The sequence below is a fragment of the Rhinoraja longicauda genome, chromosome 7 (assembly GCF_053455715.1).
Source record: "Rhinoraja longicauda isolate Sanriku21f chromosome 7, sRhiLon1.1, whole genome shotgun sequence".
In the NCBI taxonomy this organism is placed as follows: Eukaryota; Metazoa; Chordata; class Chondrichthyes; order Rajiformes; family Arhynchobatidae; genus Rhinoraja; species Rhinoraja longicauda.
Genome location: NC_135959.1, coordinates 29,356,164 through 29,377,685, shown reverse-complemented (window position 1 = coordinate 29,377,685; position 21,522 = coordinate 29,356,164). Strand labels below are relative to the sequence as shown.

The following is a 21,522-nucleotide window of genomic DNA, read 5'->3' as shown; positions in this document are numbered from 1 at the left end:
GAGGTTATTTATTATATAAGGATTGAGCTAATCTCAGATGTCTCTGGAAAGAACAGTTTGGCTTCTCCTCCAATTATATGTCCTTGAGGCCATATGATCTGAATCTTCATGACACACAAATTCTTTCAAGTGAGCCCAATTATTTTCCTAACCACCTAATTGTTTTTCAAAGCGTACCTGCCTGCTCGACATAGGGACTGTTCGCAGATAACACCATTTTATCTGAAAAGCCTGTAATGACCCTTACATTACAAGTGACTGAATCTGTTTTATGGTAAACATACAGACTCAAACTGTGCATAGCTCCAATGTGATCTCACCAAAACCCTCCTCACAGCCGGGTTCCAACTCCTGTGATGAAGGGCAATGTACCATTCACCTTCATAAACACCAAAAAAAAAACAATGTGCTGGAGTAACTCAACTGGTCCGGCAGCATCTTTGGAGAACTTGGATCAGTGACGATTCAGGTCAGGACGCTTCCTCAGACTGAATGTGGTGGGGGGCGGGGAGAAGAAAGGAAGAGAGGAGAGGCAGGTCAAAGCCTGGCAAAGAATAGGTGGATACAGGTGAAGGTGAACCAATGAATTCACATGCCTTTAAAAAATGGGAGCAAACTGGAGCATCAGAAGAAAACCATATTCAGAGGATGAACATGCAAACTCCACATAGACAGCATCCAAGGTCAGGAATGAACCCAATTTGTTGGATTTGTGAGGCAAATTCTGTATTACTGTGCAGCCATGAATGCTGGAATTAATTCAGCAGGTCAAGCAGCTTTACAGCTCCAGGGTTCAATCCTGACCTCTGGTGATATCTGCATGAACTTTAAACGTTCTCTCTGTGACCACATTGTTTTCCTCCAGGTGCAGCATTTTTCTCCTATATCCCAATGATGTGCGAATTGGTAGGTGAATTGGCTGTTTTGAACTATTTAGGTAGATGAGAAAATAATTAAAGCAGAGCGGGTGGCAAGAGTAAAAGAGCATAATGTGCAGGGAAATAAGGGGAGGGGGAATGGGGCTCTGTTTGAAGCCAGCATGGTGGGCTGAATAGCCTCATTCGCTTTCATAAGCAAGTAAGGCAATCATGGAAAGAGAAACAGAGTAGAACTTTTGTTGGAATTGACCCCTCTAGCCCCAGTGTGGCAAACTTGCCCCACATCCCCAAAGCCAATCATTGTTTAGTTCAGTTTAGTTTATTTATCGTCACGTGTACCAAGGTACAGTGAAAAGCTTTTGATGCATGCTAACAAGTGAACAGAAAGACAATATATGATTATAATTGAGCCATTTACAGTGTGTAAGATTCATGATAAGGGAATAACGTTTAGAGCAAGGTAAAGCCAGTAGATTCCGATCATAGTCCGAGGGTCACCAATGAGGTAGATAGTAGTTCAGGACTGCGCTCTAGTTGTGGTTGGATGATTCAGATGCCTGCTTACAGCTGGGAAGAAACTGTCCCTGAATCTGGAGGTGTGCGTTTTCACCTTTTGCCCGATAGGATAGAGGTGAAGACGGAGTGGCCAGGGTACAACCAGGAGTAGTCATTTGACCAGAACTGAAAACATTGAGGGTGCAGCCACTCTGTATTTTTTTAAATTGATGTTTGGCACCACTGATATTTATAACTAATCCTCAATTGTCCCTTGAAGCTAGTGGCCATTGCAGAGACATTTGTGGGGTCTGTAGTCCAATATAAATCCAGAACAAATAAGGGTAGACGATTTCCTTCCCTAATGGATATCAGTGAATCAAATGAACTTTTAACAAGTTGGCAATCTCATTGTCACCATTAATCATAAAGTCATAGAGTCATATAGCATGAAAAAAGGCCCTTTGGCCCAACAAGCTGACCAAAATGCCCATCTAAACTGATCCCATATGCCCACATTTTACCCAGATCGCTTTAAACATATCTTATCCGTGTACCTGTCAAATGTCTTTTAAATGTTATCACACCTGCCACAACCATATTCCTCTGGCAGCTCGTTCCTTATTCCCACTGTGTGAAAAAAGCTGTCTCTAATGTTCCTATTCAACCTCACCCGACCATTAGCCATCGCACACAGCATGTAACCCTCCAACATTTTCGGCACCTAAAATGGGATCCCACCACTAGTGACATCTTCACATCTCCGCCCCTTTCCGTTTTCGAGACCGTTCCCTCTGCAACTCCCTGGTTTACTCATCCATGCCCACCCAAACCGCACCCTCACCAGGTACTTTCCCCTGCAACCGCAGGAGATGCAACACCAATCCCTGTACCTCGTCCCTCGATTTCGTCCAATGACCCTGACAATCCTTTCAGGTGAGGCTCAGGTTCACTTGCACCGCCCCCAACCTCATCTACTGCATCCGCAGTTCCAAGTGTGGACTCCGATGTATCGGCGAGACCAAAAGCAGACTGGGCAATCGTTTTGCAAAATATATTTGCTCAGTCCACCTTGGCCTACACGATCTCCTGGTTTCCAAGCACTATAACTCCCCTTCCCATACTGACCTTTCTGTCCTGGGCCTCCTCGACTGTCAGTGAGGCCAAATGCAGCAGCAGCACCTCATATTTCGCTTGGACAGCTTAAAACCCAGCGGTAAGAGTATTGATTTCTCTAATTTCAAATAAGCCTTGCATTCCCTCTTTCTCCATCTCTCCCCCACCATAGTAGTCCTACTAGTTTCACTATTGCCCTGCTCAGTTTCGCTCTTCGTATCCCTTCATATTCACCTTTTCCACAGCCAACATTGGACCATTGGGGCCTCCACTGTTCCTTGATCATCAAGGCTTTGATTTGTTCTTTTCATATCTTTCATTAATTTGTTCTTTGTAGGTTTTCATACTTCTAGTTTACCTCTCCCCTGTCTCAGTCTGAAGGGTCTCGACCTGAAACTATTCCTTTTCTTCAGAGATGCTGCCTGACCCGCAGAGTTACTCCAGCATTTTGTGTCCTGGCTACGTCCTTGTAAATCCTTTCTGCACTCTTTCCACCTTAATAGCATCTTTTTGTATAACAGGGAGTCCAAGACTGAACATAATACTCCAAGTGCAGCCACTCCAACCTCTATACTCAATATCCTGACAGTTGAAGGCGAGCATACCAAAAACATTAAGGAACTGCAGATGCTGGTTTATACCAAAGATTGACACTAGATGCTGGAGTACCCCAGTGGGTCAGGCAGCATCTCTGGAGGAAATGGACAGGTGACATTTTGTGTCGGGACCATTCTTCAGATCAGGCTGAGAAAGGATCACCTATCCATTTTCTCCGGAGATGCTGCCTCACCCGCTGAGTTACGCCAGCATTTTGTGTCTATGCCAAAAACTTTATTCATTACCCTGTACACCTGCCATGCCACTTTCAGGGAACTATGTACGTACTCCAAGATCCCTCTGTTCTACAACACTGTCCAGGGCTCTACTGTAAAGATCCTGGCCTAGTTTGAGTTCCCAAAATGCAATACTTCATACTAATCTGAATGAAACTTGTTGGTTGTTCCTGGGCCCACTTAGCCACCTGATCAAGATCCCCTGTTCTTCCTGATAAACTGATTTACTGCCTACCACACCACTCATTTAATGTCATGTGTAAATACACTAACTCATTCAATACTAAAAATATACAAAATACTGTCGCTAGTATTTTTTTAAATGCTCAAATTACCAGCCCTAATGTATTTTTAAAATTCTGTTTAAATATCTGTTTTTAAATCGTTGTGCTGCGATTTTAATTTAATACCCCGGACCTTCGGATTCGCAGCGGTACACCTAACCATTGTTGAATGCAAAAATATTTTTAACTCTTGAAGGGGTGAATGTTAGAAGGGCTGAATGTTTGCAACTTTTTATGTTTGCAAAACATACCTTTGAGGGTTTTTTGTTTGTTTTGTTAACCCATTGTTTAACGCTGTGCTCTTTGAATCTTTTGCAAAGTTCGTTTTGTGCAGTGCTCGGTAACAAAAAAAACCCCAATGTGTCAGAAATCAACCTTTCGGCGGATTCCATCACTCGCTCACTTATTTTTGCAAAGCGCCGAGAGGAGCGGCGAGAAAGGGGGCGGGGTGACGGAGAGCGGCGTCGCGCGCTCCGGGGTTTGATTCAAGGTCGCGTGCTCCGGGGCGAAATTCCAAGCACAATGCAGAAGCCGGCGCTTCAGAACGTTCAGAATGTCACACTCAGCCTCACGCTGCCCATCTCGTGTCAGATCTGCCTGGGGAAGGTAATGTGCTCGCGCACGGGAAGTGTGGCAAGAACCCGCGGCGGCGCTGGCTCTGTTGCAAACTAACCGAGCATACACTCCCTGCTCAAACTTCGCCCCGGCGCGTCTGGTTTGCAAAACGGACCTCACCTTCTTGATTATACTGAAAATCTGCACGGTAGAATGATTGTAAGATTTTGGAAACCAAAGAGTCTTACACTATTTTTTTTTCCAAAAGGGGGAGTCCATTCATGTTTGTGTATTATTAACGCGTTGCAAACTTAGCAATACAGACGTTAGAGCCATTTGAAGTTTGAAAGGAAGGCAACTCGTGAATTCTGGGTTAGACTCCACTTCCGTATCGTTGTGTCGGCCAGTCGAAACACAAAGAAAGTGTTCACGGAAACTCAAACGCCTGGCTATCCGGTTGAAATTTTCTTTAACGAAAACTTCCATAAAGTCTGCTTTAGTACTTCTCGCCCCCCCCACCCCACAAAATTGAGTACTCTTAATTGCACATTTGTTGTGTATTGCAAAGTACCGATTTCAAAATATATTTTGCATCATTAAAACACCTTTGAACGATTAACACTTTAATTACTTGATTTAGATACTTGAAAAATTATTATGCCATTCTTTGTCATTTATGGTTAACGCTCGAGTTAAACGAAGGTGATTATGTCCACTCAGGACGTCTCAGTAAGCTGTAGATTAAGTACTTTAAAAGTGTAGTAACGGGTCGACTTTGCACAGCAGACTTCCAGAAAGAATGATAATGAATGAACATTTTTTTGTGTATATTGTTGAAATCTTTTCTTTTTATGCTTGTGCAATGCAAGTCTGCACAAATATAAACATGTAAAGAAGTTAGATTTTGGAATTTCTCGTACTCCCATGAGACGCCAAACCAACGTTGTATTTTTAAAGTGCCGATCCCTATTTCATGGTATATTTACAAATGATATTGACATCTTTGTTCAGATAATCTGCTTTAAGTATTGATTGAAACAAAAAAATATTGGCTGGGGTCAGTATAATTCTCCATTCCTGAATTTACTACCATAAAGTGTTATATACCAAAGTTTCTGGTGTGGAATTGGAAGCCACAACTTTCTGACTCTGGTAGGAGACCTAACGTTTTTTGTTTCCTAAAACGGGCTTTGTCTGTGGTCAAATTGATTCAGCCACTTCCATCAGTTTTGATGCAGAGGTACAGTATTTGACAACTTTGATAACCTTAATGATTACACTTTTGGAAATGTCTTAGGTACGCCACCCGGTTATCTGTTCAAACAACCATGTCTTCTGCTTCATGTGCATGGAATCCTGGCTCAAAAACAGCACCCAGTGTCCAACTTGTAGGATTCCGATCACGTCTGAAAATCCGTACAAAGAAGTTTTGGGTAAGAGATCCTTCCAGTTTCTTAATTTGCTTGGTAAATTTTGGTTCCCCCAGTTCAGTTATAAAAAGGTCTAGTTAAATATTTCAAAGTACCAGCCTGAGTTCCTGTACCAGAATATAAATTGATAATCTTCAGATCAATCACTTTTATATATCCTTTAATCATTCAAACAATTTTATATTTGATAGAAATGCATCAAGTTGATACACCTGGAGATGAAGCGATGAGTTTAACTTTGCAGTAACAACAGTGAATTACTGATTTAGAATTTGAGTGTGGCTTGATAGTAAGAAACAAGTTTTTTTTCCTAATTTACTTTGTAAAGATGAAATTGTTGCTGGAAAGTGTTCATTAGCTTTTGCCTTATTTGGGCCTTGCATGATATAATCTGGTCACATGGGCAGTCCAAAATAGACACTGCCGAGGAAAGCTTGGAAAAACCTTTTGGTGATGGCATGCTCCTCTACTGTTCATTTTGCCAACTGGTGTTGTTTCTGTGCATTTTCTTTAAAGTGATGTATTTTCTACATTTGAAAAAAAAAATGTTTAAACATTCTGCTGTTGCTGATTTTCATATGACTTTGACATGTGTGGTGGTGTCTTGCATTGATTGACAACACCCACTGTTATTGAAATCTTGCTGACCACTCAGCGTGCCAGCTTGTTGACCAGCATTGATAAACAAGTTTCTGTATTTACTGGTAACACCTAGTTACCGACGAAGCGACATAGAATTTTGGTGCACAATTTGCGTATTACTTGGGTTCAGAATTAACAAGGAATGTAAATTAATATATTGCTTAGAATAACAAATGCTCCCCCTGCAACGACAATGCTGCCACTAAAATGAAAGGAAATGCACTTGTCTGTGTTACATTTTTCTGATTTGTATTGCTTTGCTGTTTTCAAAATGATCTTTGGATTTAAGAATTTTCTGAATTCTGTGCAGATAAAACAAAAACAGTGATTTAGTGGCTCAACTTGGTAACAAAAATGGTAAGAGTTTGCCACAGCTGCCTGTCAAGCACAGGACATCCTGCAGCAAGGAAGATGAGCTAGTTGTTTCTGGAGAAAGGCAGAAATTCCCACTTTCCTATTCTTTAATAGTGCTCAGCTGAATTTAGTGCCTTTCTTTTCCACCACTCAATATAATTTGCTGCTTGTTTTCCTTTGTCATCTGAAGTTTGTCATGGAAGAAAATAAGACGGTCTGAGGTAATTATTAAATTACCAAATCTAGGTCCAACTTTCATATAAACTGGTATTCACTACGAGAAACTAGCTGTTCATGCATGTATCTACACCAGCACTATTTTGATAAATATAAATAAAATAAACCTCTGCAATAATAAATCTAGTTTCTCATATGTATTCATGTTCTACTATTTGATTGAAAAAAAATCTTTCACCAAAAATAAAGATGCATAGATATTGTGAATATGGATTGAATTTACCTTGTCAACAGTGGAATACGCTTACTTTTTATTTAGTGTTCGATAAATTCAATTAACCATACTTAGATTCTAAGTTAACAAAATCTAGCCCATTGTAGCATTGGACACCACTGGTATCAACTAATTCCGTACAGTGATTGCATTATCCTAGATGCATTTGCTGCACTTTGGCTCCAATAGTTATAACTGCATATAGCTGTGGAAAGTTTCAATTTTAATTTGTGATTTGTGCTGTCAGATTTCTAAAATATGTTCTGAAGTATGGATCTCATTCAGGAGAGTGTGATATTAGACGGCGCTGGGTGCAGTTACTAAAATTGTAAATTTAAGCATCTCTTTCCAAAAAAACTGAGTTGGAGAGGCAGGATATTAAAACGGAAACTGGAATTTCTAAAGTTCTTTGAACTTTTGTAGGGAAAGGAATATTACAGACCCTGAATCAAATTTTACTTTGTTATTATTGCAACACATTTATTGATGTGTATTTAATTCTCATTCAGGTGGATCAGATGGAACAGAAAATTGTGACAGTTCATCAGTCAAGCGATCCCTGCGAAAAACCAGGCTTGAACTGTTACATAAAGAATATGAGGTAATGCACGTGCTGTTCAACTAAGCTTTTAAAGTTTGAAAGATTTTAATGGTTTTTCAATCACTTACATGTAAAACCTAAACTTTCTGAATGTACTGTTGGGCAGAAGGCATATTCGTAGCAACAGCATTGTGGGTCAGTGGTATTTGGAGTATAGTAATAATGAAAGGAATGTTATTGGAAAGGGCAATGTAAGAACAACGTCATGCTGGAAGCAACAAAAGCATTGTCCCAGGATTAAGGAGAATTGGATCGGTTTCCAAGTTTTGGAGCATTGAATGTATGCATGTCCTGCGTGCTTTAGTACATCGGACGTAATTTTGGTCAGGGACGAAAAGAGATCTGGGTGTCTGTATTCCTGAAAATCTGAGTTCAGAGATTAATCTGGAGGCGTGTTGCAAAGTGTGTGTTGAGAGAGGATGGTGAAGTAGGTTCTATGCATCTTTTGTATTCGGGAGGGAGGCAAAACTCCCAATAATCGGGATTCAGGTAATTACATTTTGAAATTTTCAGTTGTACTTTTTAAAACTACCTCAATAACTACCAATCCCTCTGACTGCTATCAAGCTTGGAGTGATTTGTCCTCCCCATGGGGTGGCACTGCGGTAGAGTTGCAGCCTTAGCGCCACAGAAACGGATTCAATCTTGGCTACGGGTGCTGCCTGCATGGAATTTTTACGTTCTTCCTGTGACCGTGTAGGTTTTCACCGGATGCTCTGGTTTCCTTCCACATTCCAAACACATGCAGGTTTGTAGGTTAATTGGCCTCTATAAATTGTCCCTCGTGTTAGGGTAGAGCCTGTGCACGGGCAGCCGAAGGGTCTGTTTCTATGCCGTATCTTTTACCTATCGAAAAAAAATTTTTTTAAATAAAATATACAAATATATATATATATCATCTTGTTTGTTCGATCCTTCCTTTTTAGGCCAAATTTTAGGACAACCTTACTCACCGTTGTCCTGGGTCACCTTAATGCAAGTTTCATTCAAATTGGTCTTATATTTTAAAGTTTAAAAATTACCTTTTCCAAGTCCCTGGCCGTCAGATGCGTTTGACATCGTAGTGGGACCCGCCCAAGTGACGGGACTGGTGGCCAATGAGAGGGGGGGGGACAATGACAGCCGGGGCCGGACCCGATAAAGTGACGGGAGTGGCAGCCAATGAGGGGGGGGGGTCTGGGCCAACGAGCCGCCGCTAACTTGCCCCATCCCCCCTGAACCCCCCCACTCACGCACTCCATTTCCCACTCATGCACTCCATTCCCCACTCATGCACTCCATTCCCCCCCCCCCCCCGCCGGGTGGACGAGCTGCCTTTTCGAAGTCAGTCTGAGCGTGCGCAGTTGGGGCAACCCATGATATTTTGCAAACGGCAGCTCACCGCAGCTCGCTTCTGGCCACGTGAGGGGGGATTGAGTGGGTGAGGGGAGGGGGGAGGTAAGGTGGGTTGAGGGGGGGAGGTGAGGAGGGCAGTTGAGGGGGGATGGAGTGGGGAGGAGGGGGATTCAGAGGGGATGGAGTAGGTGAGGGGGGGAGGAGGGAGAGATAAGTGTGGTTGAGGGGATTGAGTGGGGGAGGGGAGGGTGCTAGACCAAAACAGGAGAGGTTTTGGGGTTTTATGGGGGATGGAGTGGGTGAGGGGGGTTGAGGTGAGGGGGGTTGAGGGGAGGGGGTGTTATGGGAGGTTGAGGAGGGATGGAGTGGGTGAGGTGAGGGGGGGATCGAGTGAGTGGGGGGCGTTTGAGGAGGGATGGAGTGGGTGAGTGGGGAGGAGGAGGAGAGGGGGATGGAGTGTGTGTGGGGAGGAGGAGGAGAGGGCGCTGGACCAATGCAGGAGAGGTTTAGGGCCAATGAGAGGGAGGGGGCTGCTGAACCCACGAGCTGCCACTAACTTTAATAGATGCGCTCCCCCACCACCCCTGACCTTCCTCCCGTGGTGCAGCGCGGCGGCAGAGGGTCCAACAAGATAGCCGTCGTCGCTGATTTCCGCCATGCGGCAGAAGAGGCTTCGGGTCCACGGCTCACTCGCTGCAGCGCTGGCGGCACGGGGCCGAGGTGAGTGGCTCCCTCTCCCCTTCCCTGACCCCCTCGCTCGCCCACGGCTCCGGGGGGACACTCCTCGCCCGGCAACAGGCTTCATCAGCTGGGGGAGGGTTGCCCCAGGAGAGGCCCGCAGGAGAGATTTGGACCCAATGGGTCCACCTCAGTCTAGTCTTAACTAAATTTAAAATTAGCCTTTGTCATGCTTGCTCTTTTTTTGCTGGTTCTTGTTTTAAACCTTCGGGGTAATTTCTACTTCACTGTCTAAAATAACCACATTTCGACTAACAAAAAAAAATCTGTTGATTTTACTGTTTTAAATACTTTAAAAAAATTAAAACACATTTACCTACCCCCCCCCCAATTTTATTGCCGCAGATGTTAGTGCCAATGGTTGGTAGTCATTCAGACATGTCATCTTACTAGTGTTGAGCAGCAGTATTATTGTTGTCCTATTAAAGCTGGCGGGAATCTCGGTCTTTCCTAATGAAAGGTTGAATATATCTGCAAAATCTTCAGATAGTTGGTCCGCACAGGTTTTCAGAATGTGGCCAGGTACATCAGGGCTAGGTGTTCGCCGAGGGTTAACTCTTGTGAAAGATCTGACATTGGCCTCGGTGACTGAAATTTGTGTTTTTTGGGATCTACGGGGCTCTCCCTTTCGAAGTTAACCTGGAAGACATTGAGCTCATCCTGGGGTGATGCCTCACTGTCACTTGAGCTACTACTTGTTTTCACCTTGTAGGAAGTGATGGGACTAATAGCAAGACCTGCCACGTCTGTCAAAAGTCCATCTCATCTTCCTGTTCAAACAGAAATGTCACTTTGCTTTTCTAGTTGCCTATTGAGGTTGTACCTGGACATCATTAGTGACCCTGCCTATAGTTAGACTGGATTGCCCGAGATCTGGTCCTCGGTAAATTGCAGCTCTCCTTTTTCATCCAATGCTTCTAGTTAGGGAACACTCAAGTCTTGGTGAGAACATACTCCTCCACATATTTCCTTATGAAGTCCGTAATAACCATGGCATATTCGTTCAGGTCCGTTGTTGAGTCTTTGAAAATCGCCCAGTCTACCGATGCCAAGCAGTCGTAGATTTGTTCCTCTGCTTCCCCCAACCAGCTCTGTACAGTCCTCACTTCAATCATTGCCTATGCACAGGAAGAAAGAGCATAGCCAAAGTGAGAGGGAGGGAACAACAGCATGTTTGATGTTGGAGTAGCCATGATCAAGGCTATTTGATCAACTGATGTTGCAGGAAACTTGCTGCTGGTAGTTAATAAGTGATTTCTTCAAACTAACCTTGTTCGTCCTCGAATACGATGGAGGGAGTTCCTTGACTGTGATGAGGAAGGCGTTGGAGTATGCTGTTGCATCTTTGTTGGCCACATTTTGCAGCTCCTGCAGTGTTATCCAAACGTCTGCCTGGGGATGTAGACTGCAATCATGATTATGAAGGTGAATTCCCTTGGGAGGAAAAGGGACGGCACTTCACTGCTTGTGTTCTGGATGTGGTGAGCGGAGTTAGGTAACTAGATAAGTTATCTTGAAGTGTAGATATTAGATCCAAGCCTAATTTGGTGAAAGGGGAAAACAAAGTCATGGTGAAATCATTGCTTTTTAACATTTTTGTTTAACATCATTTAGGCACTAAACATTTTGGTCTAAATTTTCTAAATGTATTCTAAATTAATTGCTTTCTATTAAGGAGCAGGCTATGCTTTTCACTTCCTACTTGCTGTCACATACCAAACGTGCTCTGTTAAGGGTACTGTCATTTTTCTTTTTCTTTTGCCTTTTGCTCTTTTTTTCTGTCTTGCCCAGTGATATAAATGGGTAATTTGGGGAATTGTGACTAACAGGCTGATAGAAACATGAATGGTGACTTTCTGCAGGTATGATTTTTAAAAAATATGTTTATCAATGTATTAATGCCAGACAATGATAATTAGAAATAGATTTGTATCTGCTGGAGAGTGGGAGACGCCTAGATTGAAACATGACGTTCTCAGGGGTCTTGATGGGGTGAGGGTGAAGAGAATATTTCCTCTTGAAGGAAAATCTGTACCAAAAGGTCATTGTTTTAAAATCATAGTTGTCCATTTAAGATAGAGATGGAGCAAAATCATTTGAGGGTGTAAGTCTTTGGAACTTCGTCAATGAAAGTAAAGTTGTTGAATATTTTTAAGGTGAAGATTGATAGATAAATTTAGAAGAGGTGAAGGTTATTCCTGGTAGAGTTGAGGTTGCAATCAGATCAACCATGACATTGGAAAGCAGACATGCTTAAGGTAACCAATGGCCGAGCCTTCTGTTGTACAGTTGGTGGAATAGTGGTTGATCTAGAGATGAAAGTGTGAAATTCATCTTGCCAGCTGGGAAATTTTAAATTCAAGTAATTAAGCAAAGCTGGAATTAAAATATAAAGATTTCTGCAATAGCGATCATGGTATGCTAGATTGTTGTAGAAACACGACACAGTTGTGCAGCTTGTAGGACTGCTTCCTCAACCCGAGAGACCCAGGTTCAATTCAAACCTCGGCTGTTTGTCTCCCCCCCTCATATCTCAAAGAATGTGGGAAGAATTAAACTGCATTAAATTTGCATAAGCGGGTATTTGATGGTCGGTGCAGTTTCAGTGGTCTGGAGGACCTGTTTCTATGCTGTATCTCTCTATGACTTCATCTGCCCACTAAAATTTATCTGTACTTCCAAAAACTGCAGTGGTTCAAGTTTTAATTAAAAGTTTGATTTGATTTTGTTATTCAATAGCACCCTGGGAAAAATTTTAATTACTGTTTAAATCATACACTTGGTTATTGTTACTCGTGTTCTTATTCAGATTCTCATGAGTAAAGTAAGAGGAATACAAAATCGGGCCTCTGTTAGCTATGGACTGTTTCTGTAATTAGTTTAGTTTAGAAATACAGCACGGAAATGGGCCCTTCGGACCACTGAGTCCGCACTGACCAACGATCCTCGCACATTAACACTATCCACACACACACGGGACAATTTACACTTAATCCAAGCCAACATGCCCGTACGTCTTTGGAGTGTGGGAGAAAACTGAAGATCTCGGAGAAAACCCATGTGGTCATGGGAAGAACTTACAGACAGCACCCGTACTCGGGATCGAACCCAGGTCTCCAGTGCTGCAAGCGCTGTGAGGCAGCAACTCTACCACTGCGCTGCCTAAAAAAATATTTTTTAAACCATTTCCAAGTGGAAAGATTATGGTGGTTAAAATCTGTGAGAATTATCGTATCGATTTTTCAAGAGTCATTGTGCAATTGAAATACCTTATGGTTCTTAAATTGCTTAAATGAGTGACATGTTCGTGAACAACTTTACTTTGCTATCTTGAACAACAAATATGTTTAATCATTTCACTTCCCTAAGGTCATGACTACCTTTTCCCCAGGAGAGGAAGGGAAGCAGGAAGTAAATAAACAAACATTTTACAGCCTGTATTAACCATTTCCTAACTGAATTGCTTTCTGAAGAATTACAATAAGATATTGACTGTAGATATTTTCCAGTTCTATTTTCCAAATTTATTTTCCAATCAAGGCCTAAACATTATAATCTATAATCTTGCAGTATCCTTCCTGTTTTTTATTTGTCTTTTGGCCACAATGTTGGAATTATACGAGTTGAAAAGAGTTAGTTGTGTCCTTTACTATGCAAGTATTTTGCCAAGCATTGATGTTCCAGTTCAGTTCGATGCTACTTTGCTCACACTTTAGTCATAACACTTTCACTTTGCATTTGTCATTATACAAAAATATATTTTGACACTTGCATAAATTGGAAAATGCAGCATCCCAGCAGGAAACTAAAATGAAAGCTGTCTTGATACCACTCTTGCTTTTCTTTTACTCTTTATACATCTGAATAAACTTCTGGTATCCTCCTTAATGTTTTTGGCTAGCTTGTCTTCATATTTTATCTTTTCTCTCTTTGCTTTTTTAGTTGCCTTCTGTTGGTTTTTTGTTGGTTTTCCCACTAACCTTCGCAAAATTATATGTCTTCTCTTTTGCTTTTATGCTGTCTTTGACTTCCTTTGTCGGCCACAGTTGCCTCTTTCTCATTGGGATGAAATGATCCTGCGTCTTCCAAATTAATCAAAAATCTAGGGTTCGTTTCCAATCAACTTTTGCCAGCTCCTCCCTTATGCCTCTATACTCAACAGTAATACCGAATCATCCGATTTTAGTGGGTCCCTATCAAATGGCAGGTTAAATGTCATTATATTACGATCACTGCCTCCTCGGGACTCCTTCACCTTAAGCACCCTGTAATCAAATCTGTTTCATTACACAAAACCAAACAGCTAACAATGACATGTTCCTTTATCATCCTTACATTTTTGCATGTCTTTCATTAATTTGCTCTATATCTCTACATCACCATCCAGATCAATCGTTTCCCTTTCCCCGGCTCTCAGTTTGATGAAGGATCTCAACCTGAAACGTCACCCATTCCTTCTCTCCAGAGATGCTGTCTGTGTGTGTTACTCCATCACTTTGTGTCTTATCTTCAGTTTAAACCAGCAACTGCAGTTCCATGCTTATTTCTTTATTTGATTATGGTTCAATTTGGTTTCCTTTGACAATACCAAGCCATTTCTTTGTTTCACCTGACAAAAAGTAATTTCATTTGGTATCCAATCACATATTGGATGCTTTTCAGTATTTTGGAATAGAAAGGCTATTCTGAGTAAATCCTCGGTAACTATTTCATGAGAAATCTTGGTCTTTTCACCTTTAGGAAGAAATTGAGTCCTTGCAGAAAGAAATTGAAGACCTTCGTGGCAAAAATCTGAGCCTGGAGTCGCAGCTGAAGACTGTCCTGGATCCAGCAGTGCTGCCATCCAAAGATAAGGGTGGAAAGCAGAGCCCAGCTGGACAGGACTGTGTGTCTAGCTTAACCAATCAGTGGGAATGGAGAGCAAAGGTCAAAGCAGCCACTGAGATCTATGAGAAAACCAAAGTGGATTTGGATAAACTTAAGGAAGTATGTATTTTCTACGCATTTTAATTTTGGGGGTGTAACTGATGAAAATGTAACTTCCAGTAATGATTGCATTTATCATAGAATTGTACAGCAAAGTAACTGGACCTTTTGGCCCACCTCTTCAATGATACCTATCTATGCTTAACCACATTTTGCCACTTTAGGCCCTATTCCACCACAACCTTCCCATCTATGTATCTGTCCAAAAGCCTTTTAAATGTTGTAATTGCTTCTGCCTTCAACCTCCAGCACCTCATTCCAGATATTCATCATCTTCTGTGCAGAGAAACTTAACCTACCAATCTCTTTTAAATTTCCCCCATCACCTTAAACCTGTGCCTTCGAGTTCTAGATTCCTCTTGCCTTTGGTAAAAGACTATTGACTATCTACCCTATCTATGCCATTACATTCAGCACTTATTTACCTCCATCTCCACCTGTGTAGCTACTTTCAGTGAGCTCTGAATGTGCACCCAAGGTTCTTCTAGACATCAACACACCTTAGATCGCTGCCATTTACTCCTTTTATTCCAGAATTTGATTTCTCAGAGTACATTTCCTCACACTTGTCTGGATTAAATTCCATCTAATACTTTTCTGCCCGATTTTCCAGATGACCTATGTCCTACTGTACCTTTAAATAATCTTAATTGCCTACAAATCTATAAATATTTCTGTTATCTACAAATTTACTAATCAGATAATCTACAGACCTCCATACCCTTCCGAATTTGGCGGAAAGTTTCCGCTTTCTTATTTCATTTCTGCCATTCCGATTTCGCCTCACATTTTTCCACAAAACAGCCGGTAATTTCAATTTGTCAATTCAGCCACTCGATATATGCCAGATGATATAGGAGTGATTGAAATTGCCGACTGATTTCCGATGGTCGATATCGATGCGTTGTATTGCGATCCTTGTTAGTATGGTCACAGACTCGCGCTATGAAATCCTTCGAGTCTCGTATCAACACGTCGGGGCAGTCGGTTATGACAATCGAGGATATATAGCGCATTAACAGCTGTGGACGATAGAGTACGCATGCAGATCCATCTGCTGTCAGTACTGTTTAAACCGTGTACGTGTACATCCGGCTAGCCATGTGACCAAAACCAAGATGAGAGCAAGCCTGTCTACGAGAACATTGAGTGACTTGCTTGTTCAAAAGCATTTCATGCTAACCCAAAACACTGTCTGCTACCAACAAAGCTACTCATCAGAAATACTGCAACAGTGCAAAAGTGGACTCTATAAGATCGGAAGCAGAAGAGGAGTGGGAATGATGAGGGTGCCAGTTGGTCAACTCTATAATTGTAGGCTTCAACCAAAACCTAAATTGGGTATGTGCAGTTTTAAATGAAACTCTTTCTTCATAACTTAGTCATACATTTTATGACCATTGTTCTTTTATTCAATACCAAGAGAATTGGGATGTGTAAGGAAAACGCACAATAGGAAAAACAAAACAAAACAATTTTTTTCTTTGAACAGAAATACTTTTTATAACACAATTACCTTTCGATAAGTAGCAGAATATACTCGTGATAGGCCTGACATTGTACATGTAGTCAAAGAACTACAGACTGTTGGAAATAATAGTCTTTTTTCACACATGAATGTAGCGCAACATGTATGCGCATTTGGCATGCATACTTTTTGCTGAAAAGTTGCATTACGCGCCATATGAATTTTGATGTAAAATTCTGAATTTTGGACATCAAAATTATGAATTTGTGAAATCAAATGTTGGGAGATCTGAATCTACATTCTCATCCAAGTCATTACCTACACCACTTGTTACAGATTTCTAGTCAGAAAAACACTCATCCACCATGATGACCTCCTGTCACCAAGCCAATTTTAGGTACAGTCTCTAGTGGGCCATAACCTTCTGGGCCAGCCTGCTGTGTGTTTGTCAAAAGGTTTTACGCCCATATAGACCAGGTCTACAACTCTGCAGTCACCAAATTTCTTGGATATCTCCAGAAAATACTTGATCAGGTTTGTGGGACATGATGCAGAAACAAAGAACTGCAGATGCGGGTTAAAATACAAAGTGCTGGAGTAACTCAGTAGTTCAAGCAGCATTCCTGGAATACGTAGATAGATGACATTTCGAGTCGGGCCCCTTCTTCAGACCCGTCCAGTGTGAAGAAGGGTCCCAACCCAAAACATCACCCATCCATGTTCTCCAAGGAAGCTCCTGACTCACTGAGTTACTCCAGCATTTTGTGTCCCTTTTGTGAGACATGATCTTTCCCAGCACAAAACCACGTCGACTCTTCTTAATCAATTCCTGTCTTTCCAAGTGAACCCAAATCATGTGCCTCAAAACCTTCGCCAATAACTTCCCTCCCACCGATGAAAAGCTAATTGGCTCTTTCTGATGAAGGAAGAAAGATTCTTGAACTATTTCTAGTTGTCTATCTCTATCTGAGTTTCTCTTTTTGGATGAGCTCTTTAACTTCCTATCTGAACCTATAATCAAACATCCTGGTCATCTCCCTTGTGCATGCACAGTCCAAATATATACTGGAAACATAAAAATGTCTCCAGCTTTCTGTGTAATCACTCTTATCAGTGAAGTAAATTACAAGCAAGTTATTTGTTGCTGATGTGATACCCCTATATATTTCGATGAACTCACTTCCTTAATTCTCTTAGAAAACAAATTGGCGAATAAGATATAACTGAGTTATATAGATATATATAACTATATTTCTAGTAATGCAGTCCCCATGGAGAGAGAAAATCGTGTACTGAGGTGCAGTGAAAAGCTTTTGTTTGCGTGCTATCCAGTCAAAGAAAATAAATTAATGCAATCAAGCTGTCCACAGTGCACAGATAAAGGTTAAGGATGCAACAACATTAAGTGCAAGATACAACGTTGAGTATAATATAATATAATAAATATAATTAATGAACATAAGCAGTGAATCTGCATAATTCACACAACACTAAGTTTCAGGGATACATCTCACTGCATTACAGCAAACCAGAGCACTCCTCTTAGAGCACAGGAGGCTGAAGATTGATCTTATAAAATCATGAGGGGAATAGATAGGGGGAAATGTACAGTTTTTAACCCAAGGTAGGGGAATCAAGAACCAGAGGACATAGGTTTAAGGTGAGAAGGGCAAGATTTAATAGGAACCAGAGGGGTATTGTTTTCACTCAGCAGCTGGTGGTTATATGGACCAAGCTGCAAGGGGAGTAGGCATTGAGAAGGCTGACGGGTATATGGTTAGGAAAGATTTAGAGGGTGATGGGCCAATTGCAGGCATATGGGACTATCTTAGATGGGGCATCTTGGTTGGCATGGACAAGTTGGGCCGGAGGGCTTTTTTTCCATGCTTGATAACACTTTGGCTTACAAATTATATAAATTATGCACTCTATTTCATTTACCTGATGTTAATATAATTTCTATATATATAGTAGGTATGTAATGTGTATACATATGATATGTCAGGTATAAAAGAGAGAATGTATGTTAATTTATGTAACATAATTTGGAGCAGAAGGCTATTTGACCCATTGGGTCACTGTTGGCTCCCAGGGGAGAATTCCCATTAGCCCTATTCTCCCTCTCCTTATTTCCCTGAATCCTTGCAACTTGTTCTCTCAAACATGTCTATCATCTCCCCTTTAATTCTTTTGTCTACACTAATGGGTAACTTGCAGCAACCAATTAACCTTTGTGGTGGGAGAAAACCAGAACATCTGGGAGAAACACACACAAGACCCGAGGTCAGAATCAAAGCTGTATCCCTCGAGTTGCAAGGCTGCAGCACTAACTGGTGCAATGCCATAACATGGAAAGAGTGTCAATGGGCTTTCATATCTGTACCTGTTCAAAGTCAGCATGGATTTAAGAAGGGAAAATCCTGCTTGACTAATCTTCTGGAATTCTTTGAGGATGTAACAAATAGCATGCATGGATAAGGGAGACCCTTTGGATGTGGTGTATATGGACTTTCAAAAAGCCTTTGACAAGGTCCCAAACAAGAGATTAGTGTGCAAAATTAGAGCACCTGGTATTGGGGGCAAAGTATTGACATGTATAGAGAAGTGGTTGGCAGACAGGAAGCAAAGAGTAGAAATTAACAGGTCCTTTTCAGAATGGCAGGTAGTGACTGGTGGGGTGCCGCAAGGCTCGGTGCTGGGACTCCAATTATTTACAATATATATTAACGATTTAGACGAGAGAATTAAATGTAACATCTCTAAGTTTGTGGATGACACAAAGCTGGGTGGCAGTGTGCGCTGCGAGGAGAATGCTATGAGGCTGCAGGGTGACGGATAGATTGGGTGAGTGGGCGGATGATTGGCAGATGCAGTATAATGTGGATAAATGTGAGGTTATCCACTTTGGTGGCAAGAACAGGAAGACAGATTATTATCTGAATGCTGACAAATTATCTGACTGGTGTCCGATTAGGAAAAGGGGAGGTGCAACGAGATCTGGATGTGCTTGTACATCAGTCACTGAAAGTAAACATGCAGGTACAGCAGGAAGTGAAGAAAGCTAATGGCATGTTGGCCTTCATTGCGAGAGGATATGAGTTTAGGAGCAAGGAGGTCCTACTGCAGTTGTACAGGGCCTTGGTGAGACCGCACCTGGAGTATTGCATGCAATTTTGGTCTCCTATTTTGAGGAAGCACATTATTGCTATTGAGGGAGTGCAGCGTGGGTTCACCAGGTTAATTCCCAGGATGGTGGGACTGACATGATGAAAGAATGGGTTGACTGGGCTTGTATTCACTGGAATTTAGAAGGATGAGAGGGCATCTTATAGAAACATATAAAATTCTTAAAGAATTGGACAGGCTAGATGCAGGAAAAAAAATTCTGATGTTGGGGTAGTCCAGAACCAGGAGTCACAGTTTAAGAATTAGGGGTAGGCCATTTACGACTGAGATGGGGGGAAACTTAACCCAGAGAGTTATGAATCTGTGGAAAACTCTGCCACTGAAGGCAGTGGAGGCCAATTCACTGGATGTTTTCAAGAAAGTGTTAGATTTAGCTCTTGGGGCTAAAGGAATCAAGGGATATGGGAAAAAAGCAGGAACAGAGTACTGATTTTAGATGATCAGCCATAATCATATTGAATGGGGTGCTGGCTCGAAGGGCCGGATTACTTACTCCTCCTGCACTATTTTTGAAAGAGTTTTCCAATTAGTCCAACTTTCCTACTGGCCTGTAATATTTTCCTGTTTGTGGAGTTCCAGTTTCCTTTTTGACATTGCTGTTGACTTTTCGCGCAGTTCATTCCAGATCACGGCAATCTAATTCTTTATATTCTTGTTTTTATCCTTCCTGCCAGGGGATAGAGTGTCATGCTAGTTGCAAAACCTTGCTTTTGATCACTACTATTACATTTCCTCATTCTCCTCTGCTTTAGCAATCTTGGTTTCTATTGTCTCTGCACAAATTTGATGTGATGTCTATAATCGTTTGGGTTGATGTGAATGCATATACATCCTAGCTGAAAGATCAATACCTTCTTTCTGCATACTTTTATCATAATCAAACACACCTTCAGGTTCCACTTCTATAACAGGTATAACAGATAACAGGTATAACAGAGCTTTATTTGTCGTCCATCACAGTGACTCCAAACACCCCCTCACTGTGATGGAGGCAACAAAAACTTCCACTCTCTTCCCCACGCCCACGGACAGACAGCTCGTCCCCGACCGACCCGCACAGTCCCCGCACCGGGCGCTGAAACGTCCCGCGGCCGAACCGGGCGATGAAAGGCCCGTGACCAAGCCTTGCGCAGCTCAGTCCCGTGGTCGAGCCGCACCGGGCGATGTTAAGTCCCGCAGCCGAGCAGCACCAGCGATGAAAAGCCCCGCAGCCGAGCTGCACCGGGCGATGTTAAGCCCTGCAGCCGAGCTGCACCGGGCACTGTTAAGTCCAGCGGCCAAGCCGCACCGGGATGTAAAGTCCAGCGGCCAAGCCGCACCGGGTGATGTAAAGTCCAGCGGCCGAGCCGCAGCGGGCGATGTTAGGCCCCGCAGCCGAGCCGCACCCCGCGCCGTGAGGAAGAGAAAAGTTTCCCACACCCACACCACCACCCCCTCCCACACATACACAACCAAAAAAAATATATAAAAACCATCCCAACACCGACACACAACAAAAAAAGGGAAAAAAAAGACGGACAGACTGCTAGTCAGCCGCTGCCGTTAGGTGCCGCCACGTACATACCTGTGTTATTGCCTAGTTTACAAACCATCTCCCCTTGGTCCTTTTCTGAGCTTTATTCATCCACACGACCCATCTCCAACTTGCCACTAAATTAATGATCTACCTTGACACCATACCCAACTTCCGCATCACTTCTCTTCAGATCACATACACTTGGCTCTTAGACTTCTGGCTCATTTTCACAACTGTGGACCATCATAAAACATACAACAAATGAGGTGCTTTTGAGGGAAATGGCCAGGCAACGTTTCATGTTGGACCCCTTCAATCTGAAGATGGGTCCCAAACTGAAATGTTGATTGATCATTTCCCTCCACAGATGTGGCCTGGCCTGCTGAAGTTCCCTCAGCTCTTCATTTTTTGCACAGTTCCAGCATCTGCAGTCTCGTATGTTTCTGAAATGCTTTACATCACTATAAAGTAAGTTGGTGCCAATTTGCGTACCACCTGGATCGACAACGGGCAATATGTTGCTCGCATAAATGATGCTTTGCATACGCAGCCCAGAGAAGTGCCATTTAGACCAGTTTGTGTGTACCACCTTCACTCACTTGCCTTGAGTTTCTTTGTTGAACAGTATACATCTCTCTTCCTTTCTTCCTCCTG

The 21,522-nt window shown here is 42.3% G+C and overlaps 1 protein-coding gene and 1 long non-coding RNA gene across 2 annotated transcripts in view; one reads left to right on the top strand and one right to left on the bottom strand.

Moving 5' to 3' along the window:
• Positions 1 to 4,090: 4,090 nt before the first annotated feature.
• obi1 (ORC ubiquitin ligase 1) overlaps positions 4,091 to 21,522 on the top strand; it is a 33,777-nt gene continuing 16,345 nt past the window's right edge. The window contains exons 1-4 of the mRNA XM_078403027.1: positions 4,091 to 4,212; positions 5,459 to 5,594; positions 7,548 to 7,639; positions 14,453 to 14,698. Coding sequence (XP_078259153.1) covers positions 4,129 to 4,212; positions 5,459 to 5,594; positions 7,548 to 7,639; positions 14,453 to 14,698 — 558 coding nt within the window. The 5' untranslated portion in view covers positions 4,091 to 4,128. The remainder of the gene's footprint in view (positions 4,213 to 5,458; positions 5,595 to 7,547; positions 7,640 to 14,452; positions 14,699 to 21,522) is intronic.
• Positions 8,229 to 21,522, bottom strand: part of LOC144595503 (uncharacterized) — a 222,855-nt gene continuing 209,561 nt past the window's right edge. Inside the window, exons 2-3 of the long non-coding RNA XR_013547504.1 lie at positions 10,982 to 11,251; positions 8,229 to 8,485 (exon numbers count right to left, since the gene is read on the bottom strand). This is a non-coding gene — a long non-coding RNA (uncharacterized LOC144595503). The remainder of the gene's footprint in view (positions 8,486 to 10,981; positions 11,252 to 21,522) is intronic.